Source organism: Heteronotia binoei, chromosome 14, assembly GCF_032191835.1.
Source record: "Heteronotia binoei isolate CCM8104 ecotype False Entrance Well chromosome 14, APGP_CSIRO_Hbin_v1, whole genome shotgun sequence".
NCBI lineage: Eukaryota > Metazoa > Chordata > Lepidosauria > Squamata > Gekkonidae > Heteronotia > Heteronotia binoei.
In genome coordinates, this window is record NC_083236.1 from 72,178,313 (window position 1) to 72,193,803 (window position 15,491).

Consider the following 15,491-nt stretch of genomic DNA (forward strand, 5'->3'; position numbering starts at 1 on the left):
TAAAGAACCCAACCACATTTCGTTAAGATGCCAACTGCCACTACAAGTCTTAATCCCCTTCAAAGGACTCGGAGATGATCGCAGTAGCGGCAACATCCTCAGTCCTGTAAGTGTCCCCCAAAAGAGCTTGGGCCAGGCAAGCCGCTAACTGCTGAGCGTGCTCCCCTCAAGTTGCTTCTGGAAGTCCATCATTTACAGCTGGCCTAGGATAGGTAGATGCTGAGACAAACTTATTATTCAATGCTGAACTTTTGGAACAGATTGAGCCACAAATATTTCAGAGAGTGACATAGTGGACAGGCCAGGGAGGGAAGAGGCTGCAAGGCCAAGAGAACACACAGGGCTAGTGTGGGGGGGGGGGACACCTCCCATTCAATGGAGTGGGAACTAACCATTTCTTCTCAGTGCCTTTAACTATCCTGAGGAGGAGGAGGAGCTCCCACTAGTAGGCCAGGCCTGCTTGCCTGAGATGCCCAGAGCGGGCCTGCACCCCTCCCCCCGCTCCAGAGCAGAGCAGCAGGACTGGGCTTGAGTGGCGACCTCCCTGCACCAGCCCCCCGCCCCAGCTTCAGCAGGTGTCCCATTAAAGTGCTTGTGTGAGAAGAGGGCCACCTCTCTCCACATCAGAAGACCTGCTCCCATTCCTCAGCCTACCCTGCGGGAGAGGGGGAAAGGAGGCCTTTGCCAGTGGAATGATTTCAGGCACACAGCTGGGGGAGGCAGGAGGGAGCAGGGCAGAAGCCTTCTTACTTCCCTGCATTTGAACGGCCCTCAATGGACAGCTTGACCTCTTGGGGAATGAACGAGGGGCGACTCGAGGGCGAGCGAGGCTCCTCCCCAGGCCTTTGGAAGCTGGGGCCAGCCCAGCCATACTGAGGGGAGCCCAGTGACACAGCAGCACCCCCCTTCTGCATGGGGCTGCCCGCTCTCGCTTGTGCCTCTCGAAAGCTCTGGCTGTCTCTCCCCAGTCTCTCTCGGGAAGGTCCCGGGGTGGCCTGCACAGCAAGCCTGCCGTTCAGGCTCTGTAAACTGATGGAGATGCAAACATCACCCACCTGCAGCTGGTGGCAAGGGAGCGCAAAGAGCCGGGCCGTCCGCTCTGGGCTGCAGGACGACCAGCCTTGCCCATACACAAAGAAGGGATGCTCGGGAGGGACATCGATGCTCACTTTGCTCTGCTGCTCTCCGACCACAAAATGCAGCGTGACAAAGCCCTGCCAAGGGCTCTCCTGGAGGTCCACAACAGTGCTGGAGTCGATCTTCAAGCCGCCGCTCACCTCTGCACTGCGCACAAAGTCTTGGGTCTGCAAGTCCTCCACCCGCTTCAGCTCTCCTGTGGCCAGCTGGATAATGGCTCCTTTCATGAAGTGGGAGGGCAATTGGCCCGGGGAGGGAGCAGAGTCTGGATCCGGCAGCCCCCCCTGGGCCGGCGCCTCTGGACTGACTCCCCCCAGGCCATCTGGGGCTGCAGGCAGGAGGGCCCTGCCGTTGGCCAGGATTTGATGGCGGGGGAGCAGCTCCTCCTCCAGAGACTTTGCAGATGAGGACTTCTGCTGGAGGCTTCTCTCAGCAGCAGCAGCTCGGCCCGGACTCCTCCCAGATCCATCCCCCTGCCCAGGGAGAGCACGATGAGAAAGGTTCAAAGGGCTCCCGCCACCCTTCTGCTGCCCTGAGCAGGCCAGGTGATCCTGTGAGGAGGCAAACATGCCCACCACCCTCTGCACTTCCAAGTCTGTGTCCGGCGTGCTCCGCTGAGACGTCATGGCAACTTCTGTCCTCAGTGAGGGGCAGCTGGCTAAGAAGCGACTGTCAGCAGTGGGCTCTGCAGTCGTTGTCCCTGGCAACTGCCCTTCGGCACTGCCACTGCCCATGTCCAGAACCTCATTTGGTTGGGGCCTCCCCACGCCATTTGCTGTGATGAGTTTGGGGTCCTGCAGTGGGAGCGCCAAGGTGGGATCAGCCACGGGAACCTCAAAGGCAGAGTAGCCCGTAGGCAGGTGGGACAGCTGATACTGAACGGGAAACCTGCCCTGCCCCACGTCCAGCAGCTGACTCCCGCCGTGGGGCTGCAGGGAAAGGGGGGCAGCGGTGGTTTTGCCGAAGGTGTGAGCAGGTGGGCCGGCTTCTTCCAGCAGGAGGGGCGTAAATGGCACCAAGTGGGGGATGCGAGAGGCAGTGGGGAAGAAGCCGCCAGGGGGCAGGGCGTAGGGCACCGAGTAGGGGGAGCCCACAAAGTGCAGCGGGGCTGCTGCCGAGGGGGGCAGCTGGGCGTAGTGGAGGGGTGAGTAGGGGAGGCCCGAGTGCGGGTGCTGCAGAAGCGGCGAAGCCACGCTGAAGGCGGGAGGCAGCGGGCTGACGCTCACCACTGGCGGGACCGCCACCTTGTACAGCAGGCCAAACTGGTCCACCGTCAGGCTGGCCACCCCCTCTGCCGCCCCGCCCTCCCCATAGTGTGGGGGCGCCCCACCTCCTCCTCGTGGCCACTCAGAGGGGGAGGGGGAGGAGGGGGCCGAGGCCTCGCCGCCCCCGGCCCCCCCAGGGACCCCCCGCCCTCCCCCCCCATCTTCACCGCCAGCAGCCGAGGGCAGGTCCCGCTTCTTGGGTGGCAGTCGCTCCTGGATGCGCTCCTGCGCCGCTCGCATCGCTCCCCCACCTCGGAGCCTCCTTCCCGCCGCCAAGAAAGAGAGAGGACCAGCCGCCGTGGCCTCACCTGCGGAGACACCCCAGGGAAGAGGGGGTCAGAGGAGGCATGGAGGGGGGAGGGAGGCCCGCCAGGCTTCCGCTCCCCTGCCCAAGTGAAGGGGCTTGGCTTCCCCCCCTGCCTACGGAGGCACCCCAGGGAAGGAGGGGAGGGGGAGATGGGAGGCCCGCAACCCCCCTCCCAGCGTCCCCTCCCCTGCCTGAGTGAAGTGGCTTGGCTTCCCCCCACACCTCACTAGCCTGCGGGGGCACCCCAGGGAAGGGGAGGGGTCAGAGGAGGCGCAGGGGGGTGAGGGAGGCCCCCCCCCCAGCCCGCCAGACTGTCAAGCATGGTAAAATTCCATTGACAATTGACTGCTCCATAACACTGGTCTGTGAAGTATCTTGGAGGAAGGACCAAGGTCCCCCTTCCTGCTTTATTGCTTGGAAAGCAGAAGTAGAGAGAAACAAAACCAATTACCATACATTCCTGTTATGGAGTGCGACACATCTGGGGAAAGCAGGAGAAGGTAGACATTTATGATCCTTTATGTGTTAGAACTATCCCTTGCCCCCACCTTTGGGAATACTTTTGAAGTAAGCCTTAAAAGTAGCGTATCAGTGTATTTGCAGCATCACTCCCAAGAATCTGTTACACTGAATCAGCTTATAAATAAACGTAGTTTTGTATCAACTTCAACTCGTCATTGAAACTGCATTCTTGACACAGGCTTCTGCACCCCTGCCCAAGCCCACCCCCAGCCCAGCCGGCCAGGCTTCCGCTCCCCTGCCCGAGTGAACATATGAAGCTGCCTTATACTGTATCAGACCTTTGGTCCATCAAAGTCAGTATTGTCTTCTCCGACTGGCAGCGGCTCTCCAGGGTCTCAAGCTGAGGCTTTTCACACCTATTTGCCTGTATCCTTTTTTGGAGATGCCAGAGATTGAACCTGGGACCTTCTGCTTCCCAAGCAGATGCTCTACCACTGAGCCACTGTCCCTCCCTAAGGGGCCTGGCTCACCCCCGTCTCACCTGCCTGCGGGGGCACCCCAGGGAAGGGGGCGCAGAGGGGAAGGGAACCCGCCACCCCCCCAAGCTTCTGCTCCCCTGCCCGAGTGAAGGGGCTTGGCTCCCCACCGCCTCACCTGCCTGCGGGGGCACCCCAGAGAACGGGGTGCAGAGGGGAGGGGAACCCGCCACCCCCCCCCCAAGCTGCTGCTCCCCTGCCCGAGTGAAGGGGCTTGGCTCCCCCCCGGCTCTCCAGGGTCTCAAGCTGAGGCTTTTCACACCTATTTGCCTGTACCCTTTTTTGGAGATGCCAGAGATTGAACCTGGGACCTTCTGCTTCCCAAGCAGATGCTCTACCACTGAGCCACTGTCCCTCCCCAAGGGGCCTGGCTCACCCCCGCCTCATCTGCTTGCAGGGGCACCCCAGGGAAGGGGGCGCAGAAGGCTTCTGCTCCCCTGCCCAAGTGGCTCACCACCACCCCCCGCCTCACCTGCCTGGTGAAGCTTGGCTCACCCCCCCCCCGCCTCACCTGGCTTGGCTCACCCCCCCCCGCCTCACCTGCCTGCAGGGCCCCCCCAGGGAAGGGGGGAGGGAGGGGGTTGGCCCGCCACCCCCCCCCCTCGCCCAGCTTCCACTCCCCTGCCTGAGTGAAGAGGCTTGGCTGCCCCCCGCCTCACCTGCCTGCGGGGGCATCCCAGGGAAAGGGGCGCAGAAGGGAGGGGAACCCGCCACCCCCCCAGGCTTCCGCTCCCCTACCCGAGTGAAAGGGCTTGGCTCCCCCCGCCTCACCTGCCTGCGGGGGCATCCCAGGGAAAGGGGCGCAGAAGGGAGGGGAACCCGCCACCCCCCCAGGCTTCCGCTCCCCTACCCGAGTGAAAGGGCTTGGCTCCCCCCCGCCTCACCTGCCTGCGGGGGCACCCCAGGGAAGGGGGGGGGAGACCCGCCTCCCCCCAGCTCAGCCCCGCCCCTGCGGGAGTGAAGGGTCTCGCTCACCCGCCGCCTCTGCCGTGGCCGGGCTCCTCCATCCCGCCGACTCCTGCCCGCAGCCCCGGCCTGACCCCGCCTCGCAGGGCGCGCCGGAATGCCGCGCTCTTGACCTCACGACGCTGTGCGCGGCTCTCTCTGATGACGACACCGCCAGAGGCCCGCCCACGGTTGCCGTGGCGCCCGAAGGCGAAGCCAGCCCCAGCGAGACCACGCCCCCGTCGCCATGGCCACGGCTCCTCCCCTCCCCTCCGCGGTTGCCCCGGAGCCCCTCCCGCCCGGCAGGAGGAGGCCTGCTGCACTGCGGCCTCTGGGGAGGGGGCGCCGCGTGACAGTTGGCGCCGCCCACCCTCCGCTCCCTGAAGCGGCAGAAGGGGGACAGCCTTCAGGGCCAGCCTCGGCCGGCGCTCCACACGCCCTGAGCACAGGTCACGCCTCCTGAAGGCGGCCCCGGGAGGGAGCGCGACTGCTTCCGGCAGGGAGTCCTGGGAGGCGCCGGGGGCGGAACTCTTGGCGAGGGCGTGCGGAGCCGGCCGGACGAGGCTCCCGGGCACAGCCGCAGAGGTGACTAGGCAGGCGTCTTGCGTCATCAGTGCCCGCCGAGGCGCGGCTCGGTCGCCGCTGTAAAGACGTCGCGGATGCTTCCGCGAGGGAAACGAGTCCTGAGGCGAAGCGCGGCGGCTGCCGGCGGGCGAGGGGCGGGCGGGGGAGCCGACGCGGGCGAGGGGTGGCGGCGCCTCTCTGCGGAGCCGTGCCCGGAGGGCGAGAGACAGGGAGGGAGGGCGGCGGTCCGGGGGCGCGGATACCTCCGCCTGCGGTAGCGGTGCTGAGGCCGCGCCGCCGCCATTTTGGATGCCTGTCTCCTGCCGCCTTCGCCGCCTTCGCCGCAGGGACCCGGCCCGGTGAGCAGGGGGGGCGGCGCTCTCGGTCTGGGGGTGGCCTGGTCCCCGCACGGCGGCTCGGCCCTGGCAGGGAGGGAGCGGGGGACGGCCGGGCCCGCTTCTTCCTCTCCGCTCCCTGGGGCGCCTTCGCCCTGCTCGACTCCGCGGGAGCGGCCAGGGCAGGGGCAGAGAGGCCGGGCGGGCGGGCGACGCTGAGTCGGTTCCGAGGCATTCCCAGCGCCAGAAGAGAAGGTCGCCCGTGCCTTAAGCAGGACGCACTTCCCTGTCCAGAGGCGCAAAGCCTGGGCCCTGCTCGTCGCCCTGGGTGGACCCGCCCGCTGCACTTTCATGCTTGTGGTGCTGAGGAGGAAGACGACTACTGCAGCTAGAAACAGCTCCGCTCTGCGGGGAGGCCGTGGGAGAGTGAAAATTGTTTCTTTCCCAGACTTGCAGATTTGGAGTTTCCTTCCCTTACATAGTTCTGATTACATATCTGCACAGCCTATAATGTGTCCTGCGCTTTGTGATGTGCTTAGGGATGACATGATAGAGGTTTACAAGATAATGCATGGGATGGAGAAAGCAGAGAAAGAAGTACTTTTCCCCCTTTCTCACAATACAAGAATTCGTGGGCATTTGATGAAATTGCTGAGCAGTCAGGTTAAAACGGATAAAAGGAAGTCCTTCTTCACCCAAAGGGTGATTAACATGTGGAATTCACTGCCACAGGAGGTGGTGGCGGCCACAAGCATAGCCACCTTCAAGAGGGGTTTAGATAAAAATATGGAGCAGAGGTCCATCAGTGGCTATTAGCCACAGTGTGTGTGTATATATAAATTTTTTTGCCACTGTGTGACACAGAGTGTTGGACTGGATGGGCCATTGGCCTGATCCAACATGGCTTCTCTTATGTGACACAGAGTGTTGGACTGGCTGGGCCATTGGCCTGATCCAACAGGGCTTCTCTTATGTTCTTCTGTGACACAGAGTGTTGGACTGGATGGGCCATTGGCCTGATCCAACAGGGCTTCTCTTATGTCCTTATGTGACACAGAGTGTTGGACTGGATGGGCCACTGGCCTGATCCAACAGGGCTTCTCTTATGTGACACAGAGTGTTGGACTGGATGGGCCACTGGCCTGATCCAATAGGGCTTCTCTTATGTTCTTATGTGACACAGAGTGTTGGACTGGAGGGGCCACTGGCCTGATCCAACAGGGCTCTTCTTATGTGACACAGAGTGTTGGACTGGATGTGCCATTGGCCTGATCCAACAGGGCTTCTCTTCTGTTCTTCTGTGACACAGAGTGTTGGACTGGATGGGCCATTGGCCTGATCCAACAGGGCTTCTCTTATGTGACACAGAGTGTTGGACTGGATGGGCCATTGGCCTGATCCAACAGGGCTTCTCTTATGTTCTTATGTGACACAGAGTGTTGGACTGGAGGGGCCATTGGCCTGATCCAACAGGGCTTCTCTTCTGTTCTTCTGTGACACAGAGTGTTGGACTGGAGGGGCTATTGGCCTGATCCAACAGGGCTTCTCTTATGTTCTTCTGTGACATAGAGTGTTGGACTGGATGGGCCACTAGCCTGATCCAACATGGCTTCTGTTATGTTCTTCTGTGACACAGAGTGTTGGACTGGAGGGGCCGCTGGCCTGATCCAACATGGCTTCTCTTATGTGACACAGAGTGTTGGACTGGATGGGCCATTGGCCTGATCTAACATGGCTTCTCTTATGTTCTAAGGGGAGGAGTGTTGATGTTGTCTTAACATACAGGCAATCTGGAGCCGGGTGGGGATGATTTCTTAGAGTTGAGATTGGCACCTCTGGGTCCTTCCTAGACATACAGGGAACATTTTGTGTACATTCGTTAAGCAGAGCTTCTGAGAGAGGAAGTGAGAGTGCTCCACTGCTCACTTCCTCCCTGCTCTGCAAACAAGTTGTTGGAGGTCAGAGCAGGAAGAAGAATGAAGGAAGGTAACAGAGTAGAGACTGCACAAAAGAGGGACTGGCAATGCTGTTCTTCACTTGGTGATGTGGGCAGATTACATCAGCTCCTGTTGCCCATGAGGAACTAGTATGATATAATGGTGAAAGTGTTGCATTAGGATCTGGCAGCCTGGGTGAAAACCCCCAGTTTCCCATGAAGTTTGGCTGGGCCAGCCTTTCTCTCTCTCTCACCTCACAGGCTTATTCTGAGGGTAAGAAAAGGGAGGGAGATTCATGCACACAACTCTCACCTCCTGGAGGAAGGGCAGACTAAAAATTTAATAGGTAGATGTGGGCAGCGGTCTGCAAGGCAGGGGTACCCACCTTCCATTCCTTCCCCCTCCTCCCCTCCCACTGCCATGACCTCTTCTTTGCCGTTTTCTCCCCCTTCCCTTAATTAGTCTTTAATTTTTTTACATTTGGTTGTAAAGCCAATGTTGATTTCATTTGATTTTGGTTGACTTGTTAAATTTATGTTACAGTAACTGCAGACCCACATACATTGCTTCTCCCATTTAATTTTTAAAAGAAAAATGCAGTTGTTTGGATTTTCCTGCTAACTTGAGGGGTTGGGGGTCCTGGGTTTGGAAAAATCCTCCCTACATTTATTTGGCCCCATTATGTGGACTACTTCATCTTTGTATCTAGGCTTATGTTAGGATTTGGATCTGGAGGGAGGGGTGCTGACTCCTTTGCCCAGGGAGCTGCTAGGGAAGTTAATTATTGTGTGAGAGCATGACTTTCATTCTTGCTGAGTTAAAAAGGATAACGCAAATGCTGCTGAATGTCTCAAACGCACTTGATACCTGCATTTAATTTTTGATGAACTTATATTTGCTTATGACCTTTGCACCCCTGGTCTTTTTAAATGACGGTTTAGTCTTTCTTACCTCTCTATGTCTGATTCACCCTCTCCAAATACTTACGTAGTGCTCCTCGCGCTCCCTTCAGCCCTTGCCCCAAAACTCAGTTTTCCTCCACACTTTTTGTTAAAACTTTTGGTCTTCATTGTAAATTGAAGCAAAGCCTAAGAGTGCATAACACAAATGCAGATTCCTCAGCTTCTTTGCTCTGCTGTCATCATTCAGGTTGAGTATGGGCAGCTGACAAAACAGATGGCTTCAGTTACCTGCACTGGTTGTCTAAATTCGATAGATGACCACACATAATTTCAGTGTGTTTTTGGTGCATCTTGAAAGTTCCCTTGGAGCACATTTGAAGGCATGGCGAAACTGTTAGATTCAGTAGATTTCTGTCTCGTTCAGAAGTGCATTTGCTATTTTTTTCTATTGTATATAGGAAGTTATTTAAGATTTGTAAAGTTTATAACTGTTGACACTTTCATTTTTAGATGTCTGTATCTCAGTTTTGTTGCTGATGTATTGTCAGTTTCATTCCAGTGGTCTTACTTTGTGAAACAGCTTTTCAAGTCCAGCGGGTTATTCAACATTTTTAGGCAGTTCTTTAGGGTTTTTGCAGTTAGCAGGTGTTGGTTTTGGGGACATCTTTAAAGGTGTAGTATGAAACTGAGGGCAGACAGTTCTCTTGTGCAAACCAAGCTTGATTGAACACTGCTGGATGGACATATCAGAATCATAGAGTTGGAAGGGACCTCTAGGGTCATCTAGTCCAACTCCCTGCACAATGCAGGAAACTCACAAACACCTCCCCTCTAAATTCACAGGATCTTCATTGCTGTCAGAGGGCCATCTAGCCTCTGTTTAAAAACCTCCAAGGAAGGAGAGCCCACCACTTCCCAAGGAAGCCTGTTCCACTGAGGAATCACTCTAACGGTCAGGAAATTCTTCCTGATGTTGAGTCGGAAACTCTTTTGATTTAATTTCAACCCACTGGTTCTGGTCCTACCTTCCGGGGCCACAGAAAATAATTCCACACCATCCTCTGTATGACAGCCCTTCATGTACTTGAAGAAAGTGATCATATCACCTGTCAGCCATCTCCTCTCCAGGCTAACCATCCCCAGCTCCTTCAACCTTTCCTTATAGGACTTGGACTCCAGACCCCTCACCATCTTCGTCGCCCTCCTCTGGACTCGTTCTAGCTTGTCTATATCCTTCTTAAAATGTGGTGCCCAAAACTGAACACAATACTCCAGGTGAAGTCTTACCAGAGCAGAGTAAAGTGATACCATCACATCACGTGATCTGGACACTGTACTTCTGTTGATACAGCCCAAAATTTCATTTGCCTTTTTAGCCACCGCATCTCACTGTTGACTCATGTTCAGCATATGATCACTAAGACCCCTAGATCCTTTTCGCACATACTACTGCTAAGACAAGTCTCCCCCATCCTATAACCATGCATTGGATTTTCCCTACCTAAATGCAGAACTTTACATTTATCCCCGTTAAAATTCATTTTATTGATTTTAACCCAGTTTTCCAGCCTGTCAAGGTCATCCTGTATCCTGTTTCTGTCTTCTTCTGTGTTTGCAACCCCTCCCAATTTAGTATCACCTGCAAATTTAATAAGCATTCCCTCTATTCTTTCATCCAAATAATTGATAAAAATGTTGAACAAAACAGGTCCCAGGGCAGATCCTTGAGGCACTTCACTTGTCAGTCCTCTCCAAGAGGATGAGGAGCCATTCACAAGCACTCTTTGGGTGCGATTTGTCAGCCAGTTACAGATCCACCTAACGGTAACAGAATCCAAACCTCATTTTATCAACTTGTCAACAAGGATAGTATGGGGAACCGTATCAGAAGCCTTACTGAAATCAAGATAAATGATGTCTACAGCATTCCCCTGATCCAGAAAGGTAATCACTTTCTCAAAAAAAGAGATCAGGTTAGTCTGACCTGACTTGTTCTTGAGAAAACCTTGCTGGCTCTTAGTAATCACATCCATTCTTTCTAAATGTTCCAGGACCGACTGTTTGATGATGTGTTCTAAAACTTTTCTAGGTATAGACGTCAAGCTGACGGGTCGGTAGTTACCCGGATCATCTTTTTTCCCCTTCTTGAAGATGGGGACAACATTCACCTGCCTCCAATCTTCCGGCACCTGTCCTGTTCTCCAAGAATTCTCAAAAATAATATCCAGAGGCTCAGAAATTACATCCGCAAGCTCTTTTAGAACCCCTTGGATGCAATTCATCTGGCCCTGAGGACTTTCATTTAAAGAAACTAGGTGTTTATGTACTACCCCTACACTGATCCTAGGTTGGAACTTCATACCCTTCTTATATGTTCTGTTTTTGCCTTGTTGAGCACCGTTTACCTCAAAAGAGAAGACTGAGAAAAAGTAGGAATTGAGCAGTTCCGCTCTCTCTTCATTGCCCGTTACAATTTCACTTCCTTGCCCTCACAATGGGCTCACCCACTCTGAACATAAGAAAAGAACCTTTTTTTGTTTTTAGCATCTTTGGCTAGCCTAAGCTCATACTGAGCTTTAGCTTTCCTAACTTTTTCTCTACAAGCACTGGTGATTTGTTTAAATTCATCCTTGGTTATAAGGCCCTCCTTCCAATTCCTAAAGGAATCTTTTTTATTTCTCAAGTCTTTAGAGAGCTGTTTATGGAGCCACTTCGGCTTCTTTAGGCTTTTTCCATTTTTTCTTCTCACAGGAATCATCTGCAATTGCACTTTCAGTATTTTGTTTTAAAGAAACTCCCACCCCTCCTGAACCTCATTCCTCCTAAGTATTTCTGACCATGGGATTTTACCCAGCATAGTTCTAAGTTTATCAAAGTTTGCCTTTCGGAAGTCCAACCTATAAATCTGACTATGTATAGCTTTTCCCTTCCCTCAGACGGTAAATTCCAAAATCACATGGTCACTACTGGCCAGGGTACCCACTATTTCCACTTCTTCAATCAGTTCTTCCTTGTTGGTGAGAATCAAATCCAAGATAGCAGATCCCCTTGTTTCCTTCTTCACTTTCTGGAAAAGGAAGTTGTCAGCAAGAAAAGTCAGGAATCTATTTGACTTTTCATTTTTAGAAGAGTTGGACTTCCAACAGATGTCTGGGTAATTGAAATCTCCCATGATCACGGTATCCCTTCTCTTGGAGAACTTTGCAATCTGCTGTAGAAATATCTCATCCAAGTCCTGCCTGACTTGGTGGTCTATAGCAGACCCCCACAATAATATCACTGTTATTTCTTACTCCTTTTATTTTTACCCAGAGACTCTCAACTGAGCTGCCATGCTCAGATTCACATATTTGTTCAAAAGTATATACCTCCTTCACATATACTACTATGCCTCCGCCCTTTCTGGTGTTACATCTGTGTTTGAAGTTCAGTATTCTGTGTTTCAAGTCAGATCATTTCTCTATCTTAAATCGTTTGATGGCTTTTAGCTGTTTTAAGAACCAGTTATATTAACTGGTTATTTAATTGTTTATTCATTTTGATGTTAATTGCCCTGAGCCCCTTTGGGAAGGCAGGATATAAATATAACTAATAAATAAATAAATAAATATGAAATACATCCTCAAATGCCACTTGACGTGTAAGAATAGATGATACAATCTACCTGTTTGTTCCGTGAAGCAAGCCCTGTGCACTTGCTGTTAGCTGAGTTAGAGCCTGCGAACTCTGACCCCTGAAGGCTCAGAAGAGGGCAGCTGAGTCAGTGTAGACAGAGGTTCTGATATAACTTCCTTTTCTATGCTAGTCATCGTGGGGTAGTTCTAGAATTCCATTCCCCTTCATGTGCTAACAATGAAGTACTGAGCTAGCATTTTCCCATTTACTTGTATGACTGTGTGGTTCTCTCTAATGTTATTAGTTAGGAACATAAAAACATAAGAGAAGCCATGTTGGATCAGGCCAATGGCCCATCCAGTCCAACACTCTGTGTCACATGGTGGCAAAAAAACCAGGTGTCATCAGGAGGTCCACCAGTGGGGCCAGGACACTAGAAGCCCTCCCACTGTGCCCCCCAAGCACCAAGAATACAGAGCATCACTGCCCCAGACAGAGAGTTCCAACAATACACTGTGGCTAATAGCCACTGATGGACCTCTGCTCCATATGCTTATCCACTCCCTTCTTGAAGCTGTCTGTGCTTGTAGCCACCACCACCTCCTATGGTGTTCATGGTGTTGCATGCTTTTTACTGGCAGCTGCCATTTATAAGGGAGTGTTTTTGTATGTTAGCTGCTGATGTTCTTCACAAGGTGCCATTAAGAAGTCAAGTCAAAAGGTGCATGGGTGCCCAGAAACTGTGTTGTAGTTGTATAAGATGCCCTGATACCTGTTGAATGTGGCTACGTTCAGAGAAGTTCTAGGGCTGGTCAGAATCAGCTTTTGTCTCAGAGGTTCCACAACAAAGAAAGACATCTTATTCTTTTTTTGCCAGGTAATACATTGTTTAGAAAGAGAGATGGGGCCAGCTGAAGCATTGCAGGATAATCCTTGGGATTTCCAGAGTGTGCAAAATTGTGCATGGAATGCTCAGACACGGACCTCACCATCCACATGATGGGAATAGTCTCACTGCTGCTGCGCGTAACCTTGCATAGATTTTGGCAATACACAGAAATGCTTATAGACCTCTCGCATTTCATTTCCTTTTCAATCAGCTGTTCACAGCCAGAGGTTCCTCTGGGGCTATGAGGTTTGAATATTCACTACTGAAAACACACTTCTTGTATCTTGTGCAATAGACTTAAGCCCATAAAAGTTGCAGCTACAATAGATCCATTATGCTTTAAGGCAGGGGTATCGAGCTCATTTGTTATGAGCACCAGATCTGACATAAATGAGACCTTGTCGAGCTGGGCTGTGTGTGTCATAAAATGTAACGCCAGGTAGCAGAGAGACAAACTTTATAAAGGACACAGACAAACACAATTAAGGATTTTTCAAAAACTTAAAATATGCTTAAAAGATCAGCACTCTTACAGTCTTTTGTTTATTTAACAGTTTCTGTTAACTGACACCTCTTGATTAGAGTTTGTAGAATCTTTCGGGATCAAGTGCCGTGTTCTACTGGAGAAAGTTTTCCTTCCAGACGTTTCGTTCTCAACTGCGGAGAGCATCCTCAGTGGCGTTGCAGCCGGAGCAGGTGCTCAGACCTTCTTGGCTGCTGTGCATTGAGTGCCCACTCAATGCATAGCCCACTCAATGCACAGCAGCCAAGAAGGTCTGAGCGCCTGCTCCGGCTGCAACGCCACTGAGGATGTTCTCCGCAGCTGAGAACGAAACGTCTGGAAGGAAAACTTTCTCCAGTAGAACACGGCACTTGATCCTGAAAGATTCTACAAACCCTAATGATGTTACCAGCCGTGAAAACCTGAAATCTTTGATGACACCTCTTGCTCTGAATTATTGCATCAAAATCTGGAGACAGTGTTTATACTGTAGCAATCCTGAACACGCTGTTCAGGTGGTGTGTCTGTAAGTTGCAAACCTACTTTTTATTGACATTCATTACTGAAATCTCATGGTCAGTGCTTTGAGCCTTAGAGACAGAGGAAATCATGAAATGGCTGGGCATTGTGAGTTTTTGTATATAGGTTGCTTCATGTGCTGGTCAGCCAGTGAAAAATAGAGGCGTTGCACTGCAGCTCCTGTGCGATTGAGCAAGCCTGGCAAAGCAAGTTGTGATGCAGAAGGAAGCAAGAGGGAAAGAAGGAAGCAGATGATAGTGAGTTGCTTGCAGGCCTGATAGGAGCCTTCTGGGGGCTTGATCCGTCCCTTGGGGCGCACATTTGACATCCCTACTTTAAGGTGTAACAGACTTTTTCTTTGTTGTGTCAGACTAACGCAACTGCTCCTGTAGAATCTTAATTGCATAAAAAGAGTAGCAACATACATGAAACATCTTATACCAGGGGTGGCCAGCATGGCTAATGGCTGGGATTGATGGGAGTTGTAGGCAAAAAAAATCTGGAGAGCTACCGTTGGCCACCCCTGTCTTATACCATTGGTCTACCTAACTTAGTATTGTCTACTGTGGCTAATGGACCTTTTCTTGAGCCTCAGGAGAGAAGTCTGTTTGCAAAAAAGAGGTGAGGAACTTGAGAATTTCTTCTGTCTTTAATAACGACTCCCTCCCTCAAAAGAAGAAGGACGAAAAAGATGCAGATTGGTTCAGTTTAGTACCAGTTCTGTCTGTTGAGAGGAATGAGGAAGCTGGCAAGATCCACCCGTTGCAGCAGTGCAAATGCCTTGGTGACTTTCGCAGGAAGATCTGCTAATTGCAGAAGCTGCTGATAGAGAATACATGCGCAGCTGGCAGGTGCGAAGGCTAGAATGGGAGTGTGGAGTGAATTGGGTGGTCCGGCTCACTGCCAACCATCTCACTCAAATAACTAAATCGGGTGGCCAACGGTAGCTCTCCAGATGTTTTTTTGCCTACAACTCCCATCATCCCCAGCCAGCATGGCCAATGGCTGGGGCTGATGGGAGTTGTAGGCAAAAAAAATCTGGAGAGCTACCATTGGCCACTCCTGAACTAAATCCATACCAACAGCAGGATGCTTTTCAGAGGGGTCTTCCATAGTCATGTGTTATTTCCAGGTGAAGGGGTCTTGCTAGCAAAATGGAGTCACTCCTATGACATAGAGACTAAAAGATGTTTGACAACGAATGTGTCAAATAAGATTTCTTATCCTGTCCTAAAGCAATAGATTGCATCTATGCCTGTGGATGTGAGTGTATGAAAACTGGCACTATGGCTGGTAGACCACCTGTGGTCAGGAGTCCTGGGTCCTTTAACGTCTTTGTTTGGTGGGGAGGGGGAGTGGCTTTGCAAGGGGCAGCTGACCAGGTTGTCAGCCTGAAAGACTGGGAAGAAGCTCTGTGAAATGTCCAAGTAGCTTTTACCGAGGGCCATGGCGGGGGTGGGGTGTAAATTGGCTCTAAGAGGAAGCATGTGCTCATGGAGGAAGAATGGCCGTTACCCATAAATAATGGCTGTGTGGAAGCTGAGGGCAGTGCCAGGCCTTCATCTCTGTGCCCAGT

The 15,491-nt window shown here is 52.4% G+C and overlaps 2 protein-coding genes across 2 annotated transcripts in view; one reads left to right on the top strand and one right to left on the bottom strand.

Annotated features, from left to right (window-relative positions):
* Positions 1–746: 746 nt before the first annotated feature.
* On the bottom strand, positions 747–2,642 carry ATXN1L (ataxin 1 like). Its single transcript, XM_060254034.1, has one exon. It carries the CDS (start codon positions 2,640–2,642, stop codon positions 747–749), a length of 1,896 nt encoding a protein of 631 aa, XP_060110017.1.
* A 2,816-nt stretch (positions 2,643–5,458) lies between these two features.
* The window catches only part of AP1G1 (adaptor related protein complex 1 subunit gamma 1), a 34,862-nt gene continuing 24,829 nt past the window's right edge, over positions 5,459–15,491 (top strand). Inside the window, exon 1 of the mRNA XM_060253940.1 lies at positions 5,459–5,575. The gene's annotated coding sequence lies outside the window, so the exon portion shown is untranslated. The remainder of the gene's footprint in view (positions 5,576–15,491) is intronic.